Genomic DNA, 25061 nt, shown 5'->3' on the forward strand with positions numbered 1-25061 from the left:
TCTCTGAACACACTCCAGCACCTCCATGTCCTTCTTGTAGTGAGGGGCCCAAAACTGAACACAGTATTCGAGGTGCGGCTTCACCAGCGCCGAGTACAGGGGGACAATCACCTCCCTACTCCTGCTGGCCACACTATTTCTGATACAGGCCAGACACAAGACAATTGCTCTAACTTAACCCTTTCAAAAGCCAAAAAAAATTCTCTGGAAAATTGGTTTGGGGTGTGGGTTTTTTTACTGGTTAGATATTTATCAACTTTTCAATAAAGACTTACTACATGAAATTTTAAACATTTTCGTTGTTAGGGCTTGTGTGTTTTAACGTCTATGGGCAAGGACCAACAGAACACAAAGGCAGCTGATGTACTGAATGAGATGACCTAATTCTTAATCATCTTTGTAGCAGCCTTTTGAACAGACATGAACAGCAATATTACACTTGTCAACACAGAAGAAAGTTACGGTAGCATTTGATGCATAAGAGATTTTGGACAAGATTTCAACCACATCAGTAGACTTACATCTTTGAAATGCTATGCAAAAATATTCTGAGGCTTCAATACATCTTGAAGATAAGTATCTTGAGATATCACTTAATAACTACATCAAAGTTACCAAACTAAATGACAAGTAAAGTTATTATAGCGCCTGTGGAATTAAGATCAGAGAGAGCAAAGAAAATTAGCAGCAAAAATTGGGTACAAGTGTTCCACTCTAGTCAGAGCAAGGATTGACTATTAGACATCCATGAAGGGAGGTTTAGAGGAAAAACAAAAAGACTTTAATTGTTCCTGTTCAAAATTGAAAAGGAACAGTTTTTGGAACATAGAAATAGATTGTAAGCCACTCACATACAGATGGTTGCAGGAAAAAGAAAAGCAGAAAATTAATATGGCATAAACATAAAAGAGCTCAGCATGGATGATGGGGCCCTTCAGTGTCACATCAAACCAGTAGGCAATGAGGAAAGCACACTCTACAGGAATAATTACATAGGCAAGACCCAGGAAGAAAGAGAATGCAACAAAAGCAAAAGGGAGGGTAACATCATTGAAAGTGAAGTATAGAGTCATCAGTGGCAAAAACCATCTTGCATCTTGACCAGACAGCAATTTCCCTTCCTGTCTTTAAAATCAGAAGCCTACGGCAAGCATTGGGGGATGAAGCCAGATTGCAAACCGCAATGACTAGACCGGAATCTTGAAAAAATCGTATTATATGAGATTTTTCTCCTCAAAACAATGGCTTTCACACAGCACTGATGAAAGGCAGCATATCTGCTCCAAACAATGAGTTAGCCAGTAGGCTCTCCATGCCCCACTGTTCACTATCAAGTGTGTAACTTAAGAACCAAACCATGATATTTGAAGATTCTTTATATGCAGACTTGAAGCAGGGGTAGAGGGAAGACACTTTGGCTGAAATAACAGATTTCAGCCCATGGTTTGGTCAGAGAATTGACTAAATTAGGTTTAAAGAGAGGTGTACCCTACACCCCTTACCCATGTCTCCTGAAAAAATCTCAGCCCCTTCCTTACAGTCTGTGTTCCCCAAGTGTTCCCTCTTCCTTCCCCTGCTCCACACAGCAGCAGCAATCGCAGTTCTGGCCAGGCAGAACCACCGCAGTCTCTGCCATGAAGTACCCCATGCAGTCCCAGAGCTACTCTTGCTCCACTAGGAACAGGCAACACCAGTTCAGGGATGAGGGCCAGTTCATCCCTGAAAAGGGGTATTTCACTTCCTTTTACCTGTTCGTATTTTTAGTTTATGGTTTGTTTTTAAGCTCCTCTTGAATGTTAGACTGTATCGTAGATGTTTTGCAACTTTACAGATTAGGCCATAACATTCATATTCTCCATATTCACTAAATCCTATACCACTTGTCCTAGAGGAGGGAAACACGCTCTTGGAATACATTTGATCAGGCAGAACATGTACGACAAAGTGAGATACTAGATTAAAAGCACATTTAAACACATGTCAAACAAATTACTTTAAATAATGTAAAACAATGCAGCCTTAAAATAAAGATTTCCATAGATTAAAAAAAAGGACATTCACAACAAGACCTGCACAGCAATACAGCGTGGGTATTCTACATACCCTTCTCTTTTGAATTACACATTGATAGTGCTTAAAAAAAGTTAATACCTCTCAATATTCCATACATGGGAAAAATTTCATGGTCCACAGAAAGCACTACACAGAAAGAACAGAAACTTCATTGCTTTGTTGTAATGAAATCTACCACTGATGCTGCTGGCGATCCAAGTGCACAGAGGAGGAAACAGCAAAAACATAGTTCAGTAGTCTTCCATGTTACATCAAAAACATTTTAAATCAGGCTAACCAATGGGGAATATCTAAAGTTAGCTCTGATAAAAAGCATCACTACAGTTTAAAGCAGGGTTGACATGCTATCTTTTCTAAAGATGTCTGACATTTTTTTGTATTTATTTTACCAATAAATACACACAGACCCATACAGGAACAGTGCTTTAGGACAATAATTTTTTAAAAGGGACAAACTTTTCCCTTAAGGTCTTCGTATGGCTATAATTAAAATTAACCAAAGAATAAACAGTGTTTCACATGGTCTTGATACAAAATATTTCCACAGTAAAGTCTCTTCGAAATTCTCCAAACTAATATCTGCTTTGATGCACTGATGGAACTCAGAGTAGATTATCCGGAGTTAAGAGTTCAAAGGCAGTAAAGAGTGAGAAGAAAATAAGAGTGCAATTAAATACTTCTGGACACTCAAAGGAGAAAGCTAGAATTTTTTTAATAAACTATACAAAAACATAACAGGGAATCTCTAACCAGCTCATTAATTCAAACAACAATGTATTCCTACCATTACAGCACAGTGTTACTGAAGATGAGGAAAACTGTATTTCAGATACATAATCTAAAAAGCAAGAATTGTAAAATAATTAAATACTGAGTACAAAAAGACTGCAGAATATTCATTAAAAACTATTCTCTTTTAATTTCTAAAAAAAATGAACTGTCCGTGTAACCACAATATAGTCTGCATACTGGTCTTAAGTTTAAAAATTATGTGATATTGAAAGGAGAAGTGAAAGTAACTAAAAAGAGAAGTTAACCATGGAAAGGAAAAAATATTGAAGGTAGGCAGAGTTTCCTATCCAAAAGTAAGCGTAATTCTTGAAATAATGCAGATACACCACTATTTTGTTAGCAAAAAACTGAGACAGTCCTAAGTCGTCTTTGGTCAAAAGGTAGGGGTTTTGGTCCGGTTGGTTCGGTTTGGTTTTTTTTAAGGTGGAAGAAAAGAGGAAAAGGAGGGAAAAGATAAACAAGAATTAACTAGGACAGCAGAGAAGCCATTAAAGATACAATTCACACAGTTTCATTCCTAAGACTAGATCCCCCAGCGTGAAAGGCATGAGCAGTCTATTCTCATAAACTTGAATTCAAAGCAGTGAGTTGTTTGCATATATTTTTAGCTTTTACGTCTTTATGCCTCCTACTGCCAGAGACTGGAACATCTATAAAGCCGTGTACTTTATTCTGCCAGTTCACATTTTCCACGAGACCAAAACAGCAAGACAACTGAAACAAAATCTTAATGTCAGAACTGAAACACAGTGGAAAGTAAACCACGGTCAACATGCGATCATGAGTTACCGTGAGACTGCTTTGCAGTAGCATTTTACATTTACCAGCCTGAAGATTCTCAGGGAGCCTTGGTAGAAACTCTATTATTATGGCCCCCTTGCACTGTAGTAGAGTTTAAAAACTGGTTTACAGTAGTGTTTCTTCCACTGCTCTGCTCCATCACAAAGCTGTCCGAAACTACAGCTTCAGAAGTACAGCAACCAAACCCTACTGGCAAGCTCTAGCAGTGTATGAGGTGCAAAGCAAGTTACTGTATGCACACAATAACAGTGCTGACAGCATCTGCACAGGGAAAAGTTGCCTCAACAATCACTTGGCAGACAAGATATGTGACTGAATGATGAAGTTCTCACATGACTCTAAACAAAAAATTGTGCATACAGTGCCAAAAAGCTGCGCTTTTTTATTACTAGTAGTGCAAGAAAACATGATTGCTTATTTCAAAAGTGGTATCGTCAGAGCAATATTCAAATCCCATAGGGATTTAATTTCTAATGAGTATTTTTAAACACAGCCACATTAAAGAAATTACTTGAAAGAAAGCAACTGACACAGGTAGGACATGTCAAAAGGTTTCTTCAATACCCATTATCTGTATGAAGGACAAGAGGAAAGGAGATGCATGCAGTAGGATCAAGACTAAAGGGAAGGACTGTCTCTTAAGGCTATGTGCTAAAAAGCCCATCTACACACAAACAAAAGAGCACAGAAAGACAATGGTGGGTGGTGGAATCCAAATAATACTTCACTTGTCTTTTACCAAACTCATCACAGAAACCATTAGCCCATCAAAGGCTTAAGACCCCTAGCCCAGATGAACACAGAGGCACAACAGCAGGTGGGAGGAACCCACGTTATTGATTCAGAAGAAGGGACATGCTGTCCAGGCTCCTCCCAAGGCTATCCCAGCAGAGCCTCTGCCCCATGGTCCAGGTCTGACACCCACCCCATGAGTCAACATGATCAGCTCTCCAAAGCACCTTTCAGACTGAGGGGCATTACTGCTTAGGGGTATAAGACACATTACGGGATGAAGGGGAAAAACATTTTGGGATTGTGCAAGTCTTATTTTGCATGTTTAAGGGAAGAACCAAAGGCAGGGAAAAGGATGGATCTGAATGATTTGGAGAGGAACAAGCATGGGAAAATGATAAGGGGATAAATAGGGTCAGTTGTGTGTAAACAGTTTGATAGTTGGTACACTTGTCTGGCCGTGCCCTGTACCCAACCGGCACAGTCAGTCCTACCTTATTAAATTCTATCTCTAACTATTTTCCTGGGTGAGACACTCTACTTTGTGTGCAATGTGTATGGAGGCCCATGTGTCAGCAACAGGATCAGACCATGAGTCAGAGGCACCACAGACCAGCAACTGGAGAGACCAGAATGAGTGAATTTAAACACCAGCAACTTGAGTAGGACCTCAGTTGTGTCCATGGTGCCAGCAACTAGAATGAGTGAGGGTAGTGAGTGAATAATCACTAGCAACTATCAAGCTAGATTAGACAGTGAGAAGGTGAAGTGGCCTGAGAGCAGGAGACTGTATATCTGTAAGAGCAAGAAGACAGGAGGAGCTGGCTGGAGGAGAGATAAGGAAGTTCTGGACAGCTGTCAGAGAAGCTATAGGCTCAAGGTGGGGGCAGGTGTGTCAATTGAGAAATGTACCTCTGTGTGTGCATGAGAGTCTATAAGGGGTGGTCACTGGGAGAGTTTACTTCTACAGGGGTGAAGGGAACTCTGGCCAACTGATGGAGATTTTTGTCTGTGTGTGCACATCTGTGTGATAGTTATTTAGGCTGGAAAAGACGCTTAAGACTGAGTCCAAATGGGCTTAAAGCCCACAAACCTGCTATCAAGCATTATACAATGATCTCCTTCACTGTCTGAAACTATTTACAGTATTCTAGATATTCTCAAAATATATACAAAACCACAATACATAGTACTAAGGAAAGAAATAAAATGACAAGTCTAGATGAGCCGCATTCACCCCCCTCAGAGCTGATTTTGGACTGACTGCAAATTTGGTATCAGAATTTGAATCACTGATAGCAAGAATAATAGCTGTAAGAACCAAAATTAAGCAACCATCACAGGACGAATGGCAAAGTTTTATTTGGTACTTATTTCATTGGCTCTCTATTATTCCAGTGAGAGCCTATGAAATAAGAAAGTGATTTTATGCACACACCATGGATCTGAAAATCAAAGTTACAAAGAGATCCACAATACAAACCTTCTGGCTCATCACACTTTCTGATCAGGTCCCTAGAAAGTACATCTATTTGTGCTCTGATTTTGATCTTATTGAAGACTTCTTATACCATTCTCTGTAAGACAACACTGTCTATTGAACTTACACACTTGATAATGCAGGAATCAATGGATTAGTTATTGCTAGATTAAGTGCTGGCTCAACAGCTTATCAAGACATCACCTACTAAAAGAGCTACTATGCATGCAGGAATGAAAGGTATTACTACCCTGCCATCCTACCTCCCTCATCTTCTCCCACCCCCTTAATTAACACATCAGATCACCTATTGCTATATTAAGAATTCCTCAAAAATAAAATCCAACACATGCAGGTGTAACCACATTCATGAATACTGAAAGAATTCCCTAGTTCTGCCAATGCTTCACTCCAGCCTTGATTCAATGCCTTTCTCAGGAACAGAGGACAGCCAGTCAGATGAGAATGGGACATCAATGGAAAAACCTGATGGCATCAGCTACTATTGGGGCAACACGACTTGCTAAGGGAATTCTCATAAGCCTATCTATCTTTGAGGCTGTTAACAACTGGAAGTCATGTTTTACACAAAACTGACATATGCAGGATGCCTTGTCAGTCAATAAATTCAGTATCGTTCTTATAAACACAGATGCTCTATTTAAAAGCAAAGTTTCAATTGCTTACTGTTGAATTTAAACTAAATGTAAGAAACAAATACCACAATAGATTCTCAATCATATTTTACTTCAAGTTATTGTTGTAACTCTCAAAACTGCGGTGCTTACACTGTTTCCAGTTAACTGAACAATTTAGGTTGAAGGTGATTAACCATTTACAGACAATAACTCCTAGAATAACCCAAACAGGAGAAAACAGATATTTTCTGAGGAATGCTACTAACACCTCTGCTTTGTGAATGTTCTGGGAATCAGCAAACGAAGCTGAATTGATTGGCATGGCTGGTCTTATGTACGATCACAGATAGGAAGTGGGTAGGGAATAAGTGAAATGATTTAGCAGCAGAGGTTACCTACATCAAGGACAGAACATTACATCAACTGGGTCTTACCTTTCTTCTCCATATCCACACTGAAGCCCTCAGACCTAAACAATGGAACCATAAGCACAATGCCAGAAGAAGAGAATAAATACTAGGAGGTTTTTGTAGAACAACTTCCAACAGCGTTTAATGAGACTTTTACTGAGATAATTGAGTATGAATGTTGGTATCAATGCAACTTGACTAACAACAGCTGTTTATTGTATACAGATTAAACACGTAAAGTGAGACTAAAAATTTATTTTTGACATTATATACAAAGTGTGTTTCCTATTGCCCGTATTTGAAGCAAAAGCTTGCGTGCAACATCTTGTAGGTCTCCAAAGTTAAATGTTACTATGCACACTGTCAACATATCTAGCCAGGAGAATTTTATCTAAAAAAGGATGCTAACCATACTTAAAGTGGTGGACCTAATGCAGTATCTCATTACTGGCTGAGCAACCTAATTTAACCTTTTGTTAAATAGACAAACACTATGAACGTAAGCTGTATTTCTTTATAAACACTTCTTTAGACTGGATTTACCACAATGATTGGACCCCAGCATTTAGAAAAAATAGCAGCTGTACCAAATTAGCAGGTAGCAGATGGAAGAATTAGTGAGGTTTATGCAGGATATGGAAGTTACGAAAGTGGGCCTGTCATAACCAACAGCAAAAGGAGTTTACAGCTAAAAGATCTGAAGTAATGAAAAAAATTCTTAGAAGAATTCACAAAAAAGCTATCCTTTTTCAAGAAAAGCAGTAGCACAGTACAGTGGCTTTGCCATGGAAGATACACTTCACGATATACTGAAAAAGAAACAACTAAAGTTCCTTCATCCACCACAGCCTTTGATTCCTTGACTTTTCCTTTCTTTTTCATTCTTGGAGACAGAGCTGTGCTGGTTTTGGCTGGGGTACAGTTAATTTTCTTCTTAGTAGCTAGCATGAGGCTATATTTTGGATTCGTGCTGGAAACAGTGTTGATAATACAGAAATGTTTTAGTTATTGCTGAGCAGTGCTGACACAGAGTCAAGGCCTTTTCTGCTTCTCACACCGCCCCACCAGCGAGTAGGCTGGGGGTGCACAAGAAGCTGGGAGGGGACACAGCCGGGACAGCTGATCCCAACTGACCAAAGGGATATCCCATACCATATGATGTCATGCTCAGTATATAAACTAGGGGGAAAGCTGGCTGGGAGACTGCTGCTTGGGGACAGGCTGGGCATCGGTGGCAGGGTGGTGAGCAATTGTTTTCATTTGCGTTGCTTGTCTTTCTTGGCTTTTATTTTTCTTTTTTTTTTTGTTATTTTACTTTTCATTACAATTTATTATCATTATTAATACTTTTATTTTCTTTCATTTATTAAACTGTTCTTACCTTAACCGACGAGCTTTGTCACTTTTGCTTTTCCAATGCTCTCCCCCATCCCACTGGGGCAAGGGGGGAGTGAGCAAGCGGCTGTGTGGTGCTTAGTTGCCAGCTGGGCTGAAACCACAACAGCCCTTTTTGGTGCCCAATACAGGAATCAAAGGGTTTGAGATAATAACAGATTGAACAGAACTTATTAGAAGATACTTATATCTGTTAACAGTTGCGGGTCACAATATCGATTCATCTGTTCTCAACATTAGTTTATTTGATCTTGTGGAATTTGGATAATGAGGTGGGATTCCTGTGCACAAAGAGCTGTTAAGACTGCCCTTGCTATCTCTTGCGCGACCCGGGGGAGTGGAGACTCACATGGCTAACACAGGATGCAGATAAGGAGCGGGTCCTGTGGAGGCAGGACAGCCCTGCTTGTGGTCAGCAAAGACAGTAAGATAACAGGAATGTGAGAGGTCCTTTGTTTCTTTGAAAAGGCTTCGTGTCCGATAACTGACCTTTGCCTCATTACCGGTGAAATGCATATTACAACTCACACCCCTGCATATGCTAATGAAGATTATAGAGGTCATGCTAAACATATATGACTATAGCACTCGTCTCTCCACCCAAATCATGCTACACGTCACATATGGGGGAGGGGAACCTCGTAGTTTTGGGGATAAAAGACAGAGAAAATGATTGTTAAGGTGGGAGAGAAGAACCTCGATACCTGACGGACCAGTCGACGGGCTGTTCTCTTCCTCCACCCCAGGCAGGGACGCCTCTCTGGGTAAGCGCTGCGCCTCTCACCCTCTGGGTGAAAGTTATCCCCGGGTTCTTGTATTACTATCAAGTTTGCTAGCAATATTAACCTTAATTAGTAGCACTATTGTAGTTAGTGCATTTATCAACGGCAATCTCGAATCTGTTTCTGTCGCTTTCAATAAAATAACTAATTTCGATTTTTGTGCATCTGCTCAGTGCAAGTCCTTTTGTTGGGGCTCTGATAAATGGGTCAGTGAAAGTCCTGGGACTCTGACAGACAAATTTCGAAACTGCATTCCTTTTAACACGACAGATCTGCACCATGCTCTTTTTTTTTTTTTTGCTGTACCTGTTAAAGATTGGTGTTGGCTTTTGCAGTTCACTGTGCTCTGTAGTGATTAGGGATACTTTGCCTGGGATATTCGTCATTAAAACACTGACCTTGAGCTTAATCTGGTATTTGGTCTCTGTACTGAAGCCATTACTGTACTTCGGGGTACCATCTCATGGAGACATTTAACAATTATACTTCTTCCTCTGAGAGGTTTTTCATGAAGGAAATACAGAACAGCACCCTTGCTACCTTCTTCTGTGATGTTGTCTCCCTCATTACAATAACTTCTCAGTATCTTGAACATCCTTGGGTAGTTAAAATACTCCTATTGGGATTTGTTAGAAATATTGCTTCAGTTTTGCCTAAGGATAACAAGCAATTTAGGAATACGACCCAGGCTCCGCAAGAGTATGGTCATGAGTGGCACAGCATGTGGGAGAATATGGGCAGGTATCTAGAGAACTTCCCACCTCCAATGATCTGGAACTTCACGCTCCGAACAACTACAGGATCTCGATGAAGTAGTAGAATATTTAAAAAAAAAAAAAAATGCAGTGGCTACTCCAAAGAGGCACAACTTACTGCACTGTGCTGGGCCCTGGCCAGTATCTACCAAACACTGCTCAATATTATGCAGCACCTTCAGGGACAAGAGAGGCAAAACAAACCAACAGACACTGTGACTAAACCAAGCACTGTATCAGTGGCCCCTATAACTAAAAAGAAACAACGGAAGCTGAAGTCAGCTCGTTTAGTAAGGGATGAAGAAGCTTCTCCTAAGAGGGAGCAGGAGAAAGAATCAGAGGAGGCAGCCTGTTCTGCGGCAGAGCAGCCGCAAGAACAGGAAGAGGAAGAGACTGAGATAATCAATGAGACAGAAACCACCCGCTCCCTATCCCTAAGTGAGCTACGAGATATGCAAAAAGATTTTAGTCGTCAACCAGGTGAGCTAATTCTCAGCTGGTTACTTCGATGCTGGAATATTGAGGGCAGTAGTCAGGAATTAGAGGGTAAGGAAGCCAGCAGCTGGGATCCCTTGCTAAGGATAATGCCATTGACAAAGGGACTGGAAAAAAGGCAAGAGTCCTCAGTCTTTGGCGGCGACTCCTGTCAAGTGTGAAAGACAGGTATCCCTTCAAGGAAGAACGTGCAAATTCCCAAAGCAAATGGACCAACATTGAGGGGGGCATCCAGTATCTGAGGGAATTAGCCATGTTGGAGGTGATCTATAATGACCAGGCACCCAAAGACTCGGATGAAATCCAGTGCATGCAGTCCATGTGGCGAAAGTTTGTACGAAATGCAGCGACATCATACACCCACACCCTGGCGATAATGAGCTGGACAGACACTGACGCACCAACTATAGATGAACTGGTCAGACAACTCCGAGAATATGAAGACAATCTTGCTCCCTCCATGTGTGCCTGCGTCTCAGCTGCGAACAGACACAGACTGACAAGAGTGACAGGGGGATCCCAAGAACTGTCTGTGTTGGAGGCTGAAGTAAGCCTATCTGGGAATGAGTGGCAAAAGCACCCTATTGTGACTGGTCCAGAGGCTCCATGCATCCTTGGCACAGACTATCTCAGGAGAAGGTACTTCAAAGACCAAAAAGGGTACTGGTGGGCTTTCGGTATAGCTGCTTTGAGTACAGAGGAAATAAAACAGCTGTCTAGCTTGCCTGGTCTCTCAGAGGATCTGTCTGTGGTGGGGTTACTGCAGGTTAAAGAACAGCAGGTGCCAATTGCTACCACGACAGTGCACCGGCGACAATATCGCACCAGTTGAGACTCCCTGGTTCCCATCCATAAGTTGATCCATCAACTGGAAAGTAAAGGAGTGATCAGTAAGACTCATTCACCCTTTAATAGTCCCATATGGCCCGTGCAAAAATCTAACGGAGAGTGGCGGTTAACAGTGGACTATCGAGGCCTGAACGAAGTCACACCGCCGCTGAGCGCTGCCGTACCAGACATGCTAGAACTTCAGTATGAACTGGAGCAAAGGCTGCCAAATGGTATGCAACAATAGATATCGCCAACGCGTTTTTCTCAATCCCTCTGGCAGCAGAGTGCAGGCCACAGTTTGCTTTCACATGGAGGGGTATCCAGTACACCTGGAATCAACTGCCCCAGGGGTGGAAACATAGTTCTACCATTTGTCATGGGCTGATACAGAGTGCACTGGAACAGGGCAAAGCTCCCGAACACCTGCAGTATATTGATGACATCATTATGTGGGGCAACACAGCGGAGGAAGTGTTTGAGAAGGGGAGAAGAATAATCCAGATTCTCCTGAAAGCTGGTTTTGCTATAAAACAAAGTAAGGTCAAAGGGCCTGCACTTGAAATTCAGTTTTTAGGAATAAAATGGCAAGATGGGTGTCGTCATATCCCAATGGATGTGATCAATAAAGTAACAGCCATGTCTCCACCAACTAACAAAAAGGAAACACAAGCTTTCTTAGGTGTTGTGGGTTTCTGGAGAATGCATATTCCAGATTACAGTCTGATCGTAAGCCCTCTCTCTATCGAGTGACCCAGAAGAAGAACGACTTTGAATGGGGCCCTGAACAGCAGCAAGCCTTTGAACAAATTAAACGGGAGATAGTTCGTGCAGTAGCGCTTGGGCCGGTCCGGACAGGACAAGATGTGAAAAACGTGCTTTACACCTCAGCCAGGGACAACAGCCCCACCGGGAGCCTCTGGCAGAAAGCACCTGGGGAGACTCGAGATCAGCCTCGAGGGTTTTGGAGACGGGGATATAGGGGACCTGAAGCCCGTTACACTCCAACTGAAAAAGAAATACTAGCAGCATATGAAGGAATTCGAGCTGCTTCGGAAGTAGTTGGTACTGAAGCACAGCTCCTTTTGGCACCTCGATTGCCTGTGCTGAGCTGGATGTTCAAAGGGAGGGTCCCCTTTACACATCATGCAACTGATGCTACATGGAGTAAGTGGGTCGCGCTGATAACGCAACGGGCTCGCATGGGAAACCCCGACCGCCTGGGAATCCTGGAAGTGATCATGGACTGGCCAGAGGGCTGAAACTTCAGAGTGTCGCCAGAGGAGGTGACTCGTGCTGAAGAGGGCCGTCTGTATAATTTATTATCAGAGACTGAGAACTAATATGCCCTGTTTACAGATGGATCCTGTCGTATTGTGGGCAAACATCGAAGGTGGAAAGCTGCTGTGTGGAGTCCTACGCGACAAGTTGCAGAAACTGCTGAAGGACAAGGTGAATCAAGTCAGTTTGCACAGGTGAAAGCCATTCAGCTGGCTTTAGATATTGCTGAATGAGAAAAATGGCCAGTACTCTATACTGACTCATGGCTGGTGGCAAATGCTCTGTGGGGTGGCTACAGCAATGGAAGCAGACCAACTGGCAGCGCAGAGGTAAGCCCATCTGGGCTGCTGAATTATGGCAAGATATTGCTAGTCGGGTAGAGAACCTGGTTGTAAAAGTACGTCACATAGATGCTCACATACCCAAGAGTCGTGCCACTGAAGAACTTCGAAACAATGAGCAGGTGCACCAGACTGCTACAATTGAAGTGGCTCAGGTGGATCTGGACTGGGAACATAAGGGTGAGCTATTTACAGCTCGATGGGCCCATGACACATCAGGACATTTAGGAAAGGATGCAACATACAAATGGGCTCATGATCAAGGGGTGGACTTGACTGATAATCCCTATATTATCAACACTGTTTCCAGCACAAATCCAAAACAAAGCCCCATACTAGCTACTATGAAGAAAATTAACTTTATCCCAGCCAAAACCAGCACAAGGCTTAGCAGATTAGAAGTGACATGCATCGGTCTAGACCCAAACTAACATATTGACTTAACAGCTGCACCATACCATGTGGATTTGAGGTTTCTGGCACTAGCTCTGCGATCCCTGCACTTTGGTTTAACACAAAGAATAGTGATGCCTGGAACATGTAAAGCATATAAATCACATCACGCAAAATCTCTCACTTCAAGGTTGAAGCCAACAGATTTGATGCCCTTGAAACAAGAATAAGAACCACTACTGTATCTCTTCATACTCTGTTTTTCCAGCTGTTCAAAGCACATCAAATCTACACTGATTTCATAGGACAGAAATGGTAAATCATTATCCTCTGTTACCATCCCAAATGCCCGTGCAAAACTCTGGGATACTCGTAGAGAAGAAAATGAACCTAAAGGCTCCAGATCAAAATCCTACAATGTGACGATCAGTTTGGATCTTTGTTTTCTTCACCACATGAGCAGGCAAACCTTCTATCCAAGACAAGTTTATGGAGTATATATTACTAGAGGATGTCACTGCACTACAGGAAAATCTTTATCCTAAGCAAGTAGTCAACCCAGTATTGGAGAAAAGTCCTGACTACTTGAAATGTGTTGTTTGCCACAAATCACAGAATCACTAAGGTTGGAAAAGACCTGTAAGATCATCAAGTCCAACCATCAACTAACACCACCATGCCCACTAAACCATGTCCCACAATGCCACGTCCACACGTTCCTTGAACACCTCCAGGGAGGGTGACTCCACCACCTCCCTGGGCAGCCTGTTCCAATGCTTCACCACTCTCTCAGTGAAGAAATTTTTCCTAATATCCAGCCTGAAGCTCCCCTGGCGCAACTTAAGGCCATTTCCTCTTGTCCTATTACTCGTCACTTGGGAGAAGAGGCCAACACCCAACTCTCTGCAACCCCCTTTCAGGTAGTTGTAGAGAGCGATAAGGTCTCCCCTCAGCCTCCTCTTCTCCAGGCTAAACAACCCCAGCTCCCTCAGCCGCTCCTCATAAGACTTGTGCTCCAGACCCCTCACCAGCTTCATCACCCTTCTCTGGATGCGCTCCAGCACCTCAATGTCCTTCTTGTAGTGAGGGGCCCAAAACTGAACACAGGATTCGAGGTGCGGCCTCACCAGTGCTGAGTACAGGGGCATGATCACTTCCCTGCTCCTGCTGGCCACACTATTTCTGATACAGGCCAGGATGCCATTGGCCTTCTTGGCCACCTGGGCACACTGCTGACTCATATTCAGCTGGGCTTTCAATGAACACCCCCAGGTTCTTTTTCACCAGGGAGCTTTCCAGCCTCTCGTCCCCAAACCTGTAGCGTTGCCTGGGGTTGTTGTGACCCAAGTGCAGGACCCGACACTTGGCCTTGTTGAACCTCATACAATTGGCCTCGGCCCATCAGTCCAGCCTGTCCAGATCCCTCTGCAGAGCCTTCCTACCCTCGAGCAAATCAACACTCCCACCCAACTTGGTGTCATCTGCAAACTTGCTGAGGGAGCACTCAATCCCCTCATCCAGATCATCGATCAATATATTAAACAAGACCGGTCCCAAAACTGAGCCATGGGGGGACTCCGCTTGTGACCGGCCGCCAACTGGATTTCACCCCATTCACCACAACTCTCTGGGCTCGGCCATCCAGCCAGTTTTGAACCCAGCGAAGAGTATACCTGTCTAAGCCACAAGTCGCCAGCTTCTCCAGGAGAATATTGTGGGAGACAGTGTCGAAGGCTTTACTAAAGTCCAGGTAGACAATGTCAACAGCCTTTCCCTCACCCACTAGGTGGGTCACCTGGTCATAGAAGGAGATCAGGTTGGTCAAACAGGACCTGCCTTTCATGAACCCGTGCTGGCTGGGCCTGATCCCTTGGTTGTCCTGCACGTGCCCTGTGAGCGCCCTCAAGATGAACCTCTCCATAATCTTCCCCGGCACCGAGGTCAGGCTGACAGGCCTGTAGTTCCCCGGATCCTCCTTCCGGCCCTTCTTGTAGATGGTCATCATGTTGGCAAGCCTCCAGTCGTCCGGGACCTCCCCTGTTAACCAGGACTGTTGATAAATGAGGTATCACTACTTCTGATATGTCATTATGATGAGACAGGATTACAGAATTGTTCTGTTTTAGCCTAAACTGCGTTACTATAAGTACTGAACAGTCTTCTTTCTTCCCCTCCCCACTCCCATTCTCACGAAGAAACACACACACATACATATGGACCTCCAAGACAGCAATGACAATCACTAGGCACGATTTATTAGGATAGTCCTGATACAAAGTATACAGGTATGCAATCTTCATTTCCTGTCTGAAGGCATAAAGACAAGAGTATTGCTTAGAGCTTTGCTCCTTCTCTAGGTGTCTTTCTCACTCCGCCTTACAGATCTGTAGGACAAAAAATACTGCCACCCTCAGTTTTCAAGTTCACATGTTTTTGACTGCCTGCTATTTATATACTCGGTAAACACAATTTCACATCTGGAAAATCTGCTCAAGTGCTACAGCATAGCTCAATATTCCAGACATTTTGCCAGTCATTTTAGTCACAGAAGCCACTAGCTCAGTCATGAAACTCTGCTGTAACACTGTGATGTAGACACATGACAAAGAATTAGTGGAACGTTAACAACATAGGAAGGAAGGAGAATACAAAGTTGAACAAATCCCATATCTTCATTTCAAGTAATTGTTATTCTTAGTGGATGGGGAACACACAGGAGAATATGTGTTGCACCAATACATTTCAGTATTTTGGGAAGTAAAAGCAAATCACTATCACTATTCTCCCCTACTTCACATAAGATCAAAGAAGTTATTTCCAATGATGCTGAGTCAAAGACCTCTTAACATCTTTTTCCTCCTCGAAGCTCCAGAAGATGAAAAAAAAAAAAATTCTTTCTTTGACAGTCAATTTGCTCTACAAGATTAACTTCTTTCTATATGAGAAATTCCATGGGTAGCAGTACAGCTTTTAGTACAAGAAAGACTTGCATAAACCAAAGATACACAGAAGAATCCCTTTCATTAGATGACTTCTTATTCCTAATACACACAGTCTCCCAGAGATGATTTTACCTTTCGAGAGCAAATCATTTAACTAATGGTAGAAAATTAAAAGTTACAGAGTTTAGGCCTGTGCACAGTCACATCTTGAATGCGTATAACCTAGTTCACTCTGAATAATGTTTCTCTATCTACTGGAAATTATACTGCCTTTCTTATCTTCACAGCAGTTGCTATGAAATCAGTCAACAAATTTATGTTATAAGGAATTTTAGCATACATTTCACTTTTGTCTGCATAAGATACCTTTTTTAATAGAATTTTGTTAATATGCAGTGGTTTTAATCTTTATGAGCCTTACAAACCATTTGTTGGAATGTGGAGCACTTGAGACAGAAAACAGGCTTATTTCTACAGTGATCTTGCAGGTAGATAATTTCTTAGATACCTACTTGACACTCTTCTGTGGAATAAGAATAAAATTCCTGTCTTCACAGTTTGCAAACAAACAAGCTAGAATAAGGATGTGTTGATTGTGTGTAAAACCAAGGTGTTCTTGAGCTTAACGGGGATTTGTCACTACAAGCAAACAATTCATCAGCATATCAGGAATAATCCAATCCAGTTCAAATATAGAAAAGCAGACTGCACTTTGGAAACTCAAAATGTTGCTAACTTATCTAAATGTAAAAGAGTATGCTCTGAGAAATTTAAGGAGTCGGTCAGGGAGAAGATTGCTTACTACAGAGCTATCAGGCTCGTTGTCCTTATTCCAACAAGCACAATAAACCTTCTGACTTATGGTGGCTACCATTACAAGTTAGACAGGTCCAATAGGCTAAAGAAAGGACAAGTGCCATAAGGCAACAAACTAGCCTCTTCAACAAAAAACAAAACACAAAAAAAACTCCAAACCACAAAAACAAAGAAACATCAAGATCTTGTGCATCCAGACTACAACCCTTACATGACACTACCAAAAATAAGTTCCGGTTACCAAAAAAGCTTTTGCTTTGAAAGAACTGTGAACATTTCATGAAGTCTCCAAGATAAAGCACAAGTTTATAGAATCAAGGTTGGATTATCAACACATCAGACTCAAATTTCTTAATAAACATTTCCAGCCTATGAAACTCTGCTAAAGAAATAGCAACAGGTGATTTAAGTCAGTGTAGGAATGACAGGTGGAGACAATATGCTCAACACTACTAACTTTGCAAACCTAATCAACAATAACCAGACCATTTGTTCCTATGCTACGAAACAGCAGTGTTTCTCAGCACAAGTGTCTTGCACATTGTCCAGCATAAAACCCTCCACACTTAAGTTCTCAGTCATGCACAGAAGTACTTCAGCAAGAACTCTGTCTAACACTGAAGTCGTGACAGCTGATCTTCAGATGCCTACAGAACACTACTTCCTAGGTAAATTCAAAGACTTCGTAGAATGATCCACTTTAAGAAAAACTAGTCTTACCTACAAAAGAATAGTACAGACAGTGAAAGAGGTAACTTCAATAGCAAGGAAGAAAACCTGCTTTGTGATACAGAACCTCCTCTGCTATTCAAGAGACAGATGAAGTTTGAGAAACACAGACTTAGCATGACACTGAATATACCTAATATTGTTTGAAGAAAGCATTAATGAGTTTTACAAGCAACTGTTAGTTTGTTAAATATGGTATTTTCAGCTAGCCACGCAGCCTAAGTAACTTTAATATTAAACATGCAATCACAGATATCTTAACTATACCCCATGGAAAGTGGCACAATTACCTGTGTCAAGCTCATTTAGCGGCGATTAGAGCGTACTTCAAAGCCATCCACAGATTTTTGCTACTTGCACTGAGTATGTTAGAGATAATTAGCAGTTTAGTGAGAGTTTGCCAATTAACTACGCTAACTTCACAACTAAGACAGGTTCTTGTATCAATAACGTTATTTCTATTGCATTAGCAATAAGGTTATTAGCTTAGCAAAACCAAAGCAAAACTTAAGTTGTCTTACCACGTCATCTGTCAGTGTCTTGATATTTAAGTGCTGTAAATCAAACAGGAAACCAGTTGTGTTACAATTGTGCAGTAAAAAACAACAAAAAAAAAACCAAACAAAAGAGCAAGTATCAGTTATAGTTACTGTTATTCAAAATAAGATACAAGTTAAACAGTATTGAAACATGGCACTTGAAGTAATAATTTCTTGGCAAATTGTACTTTGTTGGCTTACAGTGCACAGCAAGTTATACAGGGAATACAGTGTAAATTAAAAAAAAATCTGTAATCTGATCCTTAGACAGAATAATACCAGAATATAAACCCAGTGCAGCTTGAAACAAGTTGTGTTTTATTATATTTTATAGCTAAATATACTAGAACAGAAGACATGCTCATAATTCAGCTACTAGAATTGTGTCTTCTCAAAATGGCTGTGGAGACATCACCAAGGAACCGGTCCAGAGTTTTTAGACTCAACAGAACATGGAGTTCTTCAACAGTTCAAAACTATCTGCCAAGCTGCAACACTCAAACAACTAAGACTGTTGACTACTCTCAAGCAATGCCTGTGGCAAGCAGAGCATGAAGTTATGAGTGGAAACTGACATAAACATTTATTAGTAGTAATATCCAAAAATCTATAGATCACTCACTGCTGTGGGAAACAACAGTTCCTGAACCAACTCTTTTGCTCTCCACTGCACATTGACAAACACAGCAAGTGCTAGGACACACAGCTCTTGCACAAAACTGAAGAGCAGTACTGAAGAATTTTGGAGACTGATGAGTCAGTATTGCAGGGATCCCATTTATAGTTTTTATGAAGTGGCTGAGAACAGACTTGGCAGGGAAATGGAAAGTATGTGAAGTCGCATACTTAGCGAGATAGACTCTTAGCCTATTCTTAGACTCCCCTCACTGCCTAATATATAAAGCTCAGCAGCAGCTACAGCAATTGTAAATGGCTATATTCAAATTAATCAGATTTGGAAACTTGCTTTGTCTTCACCAAGTTAACAATACTTAGGCATCATTACTTATGACATCTTCTCTGGCTCTTCCCTCAGAACTGAAGAACAATTTGTGTTAAGTCAAATATTATCCCATGATAGCTCTGAGCACTGTCAAGAAACTCAGGAAGAAGCATCTGATGAACGACTATGAAGTTAAAAACAAAAAGCAATGCAGAGATACCATTGTGAAGCTCCTCCAACATGGTAGGAGACTGAGCAATCTGCTTAGAATGAAAATCTTCTGCATTATATGCTTTGAGATGGAAGTTCAAGATTCATGTCAAAATCATGCACGTTCCACTAAACAGACCCAGGAAACACAACATCAGGTTCACTTCCACTTAGGAACAGATGTTGGATGTTCTGCAACTGCTCTGTACAAGAATCAAGGCAATATTTTTCAGATTCAGGCTTTGCTCTTTGAAAAAGGCAAAAGTTAATGGGATAGTTGAAGCCAGTGCCATACCTTTCAATTAAGCTGTGAAACTGAGCAATGGAATTTACTGTGGTAAGGGGTGAAAAGTTCCCCATTTTGTACATCAGAACACCTCACTGACCCAGGTCATCTGACTAATTAATGAAAAAAAGACTACCATGCAACCAATTAAGGACACCATAATAGTATAAGAAACTCAATATACAGATATGAGTCTCCTAAGTTTTCAGCTTACCGGCTACCTACAGTACAGAGTCTAAAAATAGCAGCATAAGAGCTCTTTCAGACAATGTTGTGGAGTCTGGTTCAAAAGTAACTGCTACAAGGAAGTGAACCTACTTAACCAGCACTCATCTATCAACACTGGTGACATTGTTATTTGGAGATTTCTTTATAAAGTAGGAGGAAACCCATATGAACTACAACCTAATGTTCAGATCTTTTAGCACTCTAATATTAAAGGCTGAATGACTTGCAGTAAGAAATCTCAAAAGACTTATTCTGTGAATTTTATGTTATAATACTTCTCAGTCAGAGAAGCTGGTTAAAACATGAGAAATCAGGCGATCTTTTTCCCCTCTCCCTCACCATGTCCTTGTCTTCTGACAAGGCTGTACAAAGTAAAACCAGTCGCCAACCTTCCTGGTCTTCTGTAACATTCAAGGATACAGAGATGTGGAACATTACATGTGGTCTTAATAAAAATACCTTGCCACACAGGATCTTTTAATGGCATTGAGTTTATAGGAGTACTGTGACTCAAGAACAGGAGTATATTTTTATTCTTGCCAGGCCAAACAAACAAAACAAACACATGTTAATAAGGGAAAAAGTAACTAGACCACAGTTAGGTGGAGGCTGGAGTACTTTACTACCACAGGAACATGTTTTTATTTTCAGGCCTGGATATGTCAGTTCACAGAAGTAAGACATATTCTGCTCAAGTGAACAGGTTGCCTTAAACATAGACGTGCAAGTAAATACCTCTGGCTTAAGTAATGTTCCTGTAATATTCGGTTACGTGATATAATCTTACAGAATACTGCTTTGCAATGGATGAAAAAACTAATGTGATATTCTGTGCCTTCCATGAACTACTCCAGAATAATAAAATTAGTGCTTTTGAGAACATAGGAGAGATGTACAAGTATTCCTCTAGTCTGTTTATCATGTAGAAAATAGATATGCAAAACTGAAAAACAAATTAATGATATTTTAAATACATTGACATCCTGTTTTCTAGTCAAAGAGATACAAAACCATGAAGAGGTTAAGGAGTTAATTAGGATACTTTAGAAGTCCAGATTTATTGGTAGCACTTACAGTTGGAAAAGCGTAAGTATCACCATTGCTTAATCTTCAGCTATACAAACACATTTATAAACAACTAACATTTTGAAATTATGTTTGCCAGGGTAACTTACTTTTTAGTCTGGGACATGGAGGAAGAGGTCACTTTGGTTTGCAATTAAGCAGAAGTAGTTCAGTTAAAGCGAAGTCACAATTAAAAAGAAGTGTACAGATGTATCATTTTTGAAGAAAACAAGCAATCTGACATGGAATTACCCCTTATTGAAGATTATGTCCCTCAGGCATACTGGTAAATAACTGATTTCATTGGACAGAGGGTATACACATACATTCAGTGTATGTTACAGTGTTCTCAACAAGCTGTGAAAAGGCCCAATGTCAAAAACATCAAAAGACAGTGAGAACATTAAACAGAAACCGAAAAGTACAATAGAACACAACAGCTGAGGTTCAGGACACATGCACGGCAACAAGAAGATTACTCACAGGACAGAAAGAGCACTGTGTCCCTTGAAAAGGTCATACATGATGAAGCCATTTGTAATGCAACTTCTGCACCACCCAGCTACGGAAAGTACAGTAAAGAATCTTATTGTCATATAGATGAGGATGATCTTATGTTGCATATCCAAACAGTAGCACATACCGAAAGTTAATTTGCAAGACAGAGTTTAAAAAGTAGAGTTATTGTCTATATAATTACCCCAGTCAACTCTGGGTAGGGACAGTGAAGCAAAGCAAACAAATACAAAATGCCACTTAATTGGATCAACAGTACTAGTCTGATCTTTTGTGTCATTACATTTATTTCTGTATGTTTGCATATGCATATTTATAAACAAAATTCTATCTAAATGCAGTACAAGCAGTCCAGGCAAACAGTCCAGAATTCAGGAGAATGCCATCTTCTCACATGGGACTCCAGTCTCACGTCTTTAACGTTTTTTCCACCAGCACTACAGCTCAGTGTGGCCTGGAATTGATGAAGAATACCCTAGTACAATATAGGGTATAGACTGTATCATCTTAAAGTTTTGGCACTCTAACAAAAGAGGCAGCATCTTCATTTTCCCCAAGTGATCTTTTCACCATCACATAAGCACAGAGTGACATTGCTCATCTGACTTTCTGAAAGAAAACAGCATGTTTAAGAACAGCATGTTTGGTATTTGAACTCAGAGCATGCTGGCAGGGATAGACATGGTTAGTATGCCACCAGAGATGCAAAGTCCAATTTGTTGATCATAAATGGAATTAGAAGACAGACAAGCACCCAGCCATACACCCCTGCCATTATGAGAGGAGTTTTAGGCATGCAAAGTAACAGAATCTCAGGCAGCTAAACAAGAATTTCAACATGCATGCCTTCCACCACACTGAAGTACTTCAATTTACAAAAAAATAAAAAATCCCACAGCCTGGTATCGAAATCCTTTCTGGATTTTAATTTTTGCCTTCCTTGCAGAAGAAAGCAAACAAACAAAACCACATATAACCCCACCCACCCAAACCATGGCACATGCGTATAGCTTTTTTGATACATTAAGAAGAGCCTAGAGCCTACGCATAGCTATAAGGGGGGGAAAAAAAAAAGAAAAAAATAAAAAAGGAGCATTTAAGCAAGATGCAATGAGTTTTAGACGAACTGGCCAACTTAAGCCTCAATACTGAAACTAGATAAACAAAGACTAAGGACGTACATCTATATAATCACGCAATCCCCTCTGTACCATTTTAAATTAGAAAGCGAGAAAGAAGCCATCACACACTGTCATTAATTCTATCACCAAAAAGATTCAAAACTAGCTGGTTTTTCCCCAAAGGCTATTCTCTAGCAGAAACATAACCTGAAGACTGAAGCAGGAATGGCAAGGAAACATGTAGACTCAGTTAGAGAGATGCAAATTGGATGATTACAGTGGATGCTATTACTTTAGGATCTCCTTTGTCACAATATTCCCTCAGTAATTTTGCTACCTCAGTCTGTAAGTGCAATTTAGAAACTGCTGTATAACCCCACAGCATTTCCTACCTCTAATTTCCAATACACTACTTCAGCATTTGTTTAATGGCTTTATCACACACTCTCTCCCTGTTGCTTGGAAAGCAGTATGAAAAGCAATCAGGGACAAAATTATCTTAACATGACAGTTTCTACACAACGATATTCTTTAGACATAGATGTGTTAAACTCAAAATTGGTGCTTCCAGGTAAGATTATATAACAAAGTGCTAGAACAGAGCACTAAAATTTTATATCATAACCCACAGTGTTAATGCATGCCAACAAAAATAACAGCATGAGGAATTTACAATTTCACAAAGCTGCAATAAAGTGTTTTAGGTAACATCTGTTCAGCAATCTTTTTTTTTTAAAAAGACTAATTTAGATTCAAGGTCTTACACTGCAGCGTAACTGCAGCAATAATTCAGTCACTTCGTAATTAAAGATATTGACACAGATCCGTCTTACCTTTCTTCTCTATGCCAGAGAAATGGAAGTGCTTTTGCTCTTAACTACATCTTTCTTTGATTTACAGAAACTGTTAAATGCAAGTGTTAATTTGTCTATTTTTAACAGATTGGTGCAAACAAGAAAGCCTTCTTGACTTTCATAAATTTCATGAAGAACTGAATCAAAAACATAACCTGAAAGTCACTGAATACAGGTCAGTGGTATACTGAAATTAATAGAAACATCTCCAACTTGAGCTAGAAATTGAAGCTGATCTTTTGAGGACTAGTGTCTACAAGATGTCATCCCAGTAAAGTGCAATTGGAAGTCATGTAATCTAGCACTCAGTTTTATGATTGCCAAACATTTCTAAGGGGGGGGGGGGGAGAAAAGAAAATCAAGGTGAGGAAGTGGCAAGCAAATGCTTTTTACCCCATCCCCCCCAACAGATTTCAAAAGTTTCCTGCTCAGTCAACGTATACACAGAAAACAGGTATAATCCCTGCCATCCTCCAATGCATTTCCTCTTTTTATCAAGCCCTAACCCTCAAGGGTGCATGTAAGAGCTTTCAATAAGCTTAATATCTTTTACCGTTTTAAGAGTTCCAGTCTTCCAAAATCTTGGACCTGCTGAACAAAGCCAAGCTGGTATGTGCTTCAAAATTAACCATCACTCTTTAATTTATTTTTTTTAATGATTCTGTGAAGAAAAGAGAAAACTGAGGACTTACAATACATTCACTTCTTCCGAGAAACTACTTTTTTCAGAAAGGCAGTATTTCAAGACGACATTTGATTGGAATCAACTACTATAACTGTTTAGCCCAAAGAGTCTTCCCCCCCACCCTCCCAATGAAGTGGTTTTTAAAGAGAGATTTTCCTCCTGCTAAACAAGAACTTTCTTTGGAGGGGGAGAAAGGAGGTACATGTTAACGATGTCAGCTTTGTCAACCAGCAATCCAATTTCACCTCAAGGTTTGTCAGGGAATCAAATTCTTTTTCAGATTAGCATATCTGGTGTGACAGATCAATATGTGGCATTGATTGGAAGGGTCCAACCTGGAACTTATTTTCAAGCCTTTCACGCTGAGGAAAATTAGACTAATACAGTCTGGATGACTTGAGTTCACTGAATTTAACAGCCAATTTCATCCACATTTGACAAACATACAAGAGATCAGAAACATAATTCAGGTGACATGAAGAAGTATGGCACTGTAAGTATCCCAAACACAGAAAAGGCTACAGCCTACATCTAAGACTGGATTACAGAGAATTCAAAGGGGTGAGAGAAGTTTTATGTATTCTGACACAAAACTAATTTAACTAATAAAAGTGTATTGAAGATATATGACGGGAAGAGTTAGACGTGAACACAGATAGACCATCTCCCCTGCAGAAAAACAAGCCAGTCTTTAAGACAACAGGAGGTAGACAGGAAGGAGAGTTGACCAATTTTAGATTTAATAGCTGAGTGATAAATATTCTGTATTGCAATATCTTAGGGCAGAAATTTATGAAACAATAGAAAGAAAAGGGTATCTCATAGTACCCTTCAAGTGAACTACCCGAATCAAAGAAGCTGGTTTATGTCTACAACTATTACAGTAATTCTAAGTCTACCACTGTGTATGTTTCTTCACCAGAAATTATTA

The 25061-nt window shown here is 40.7% G+C and overlaps 1 protein-coding gene across 1 annotated transcript in view; it reads right to left on the reverse strand.

Annotated features, from left to right (window-relative positions):
- DIAPH3 (diaphanous related formin 3) overlaps window positions 1-25061 on the reverse strand; it is a 254424-nt gene that overhangs the window by 226322 nt on the left and 3041 nt on the right. The window contains exon 2 of the mRNA XM_059831346.1: window positions 18205-18237. Within this exon, the coding sequence (XP_059687329.1) occupies window positions 18205-18237 (33 nt within the window). The remainder of the gene's footprint in view (window positions 1-18204; window positions 18238-25061) is intronic.

The sequence above is a fragment of the Gavia stellata genome, chromosome 1, assembly GCF_030936135.1.
Source record: "Gavia stellata isolate bGavSte3 chromosome 1, bGavSte3.hap2, whole genome shotgun sequence".
In the NCBI taxonomy this organism is placed as follows: Eukaryota; Metazoa; Chordata; class Aves; order Gaviiformes; family Gaviidae; genus Gavia; species Gavia stellata.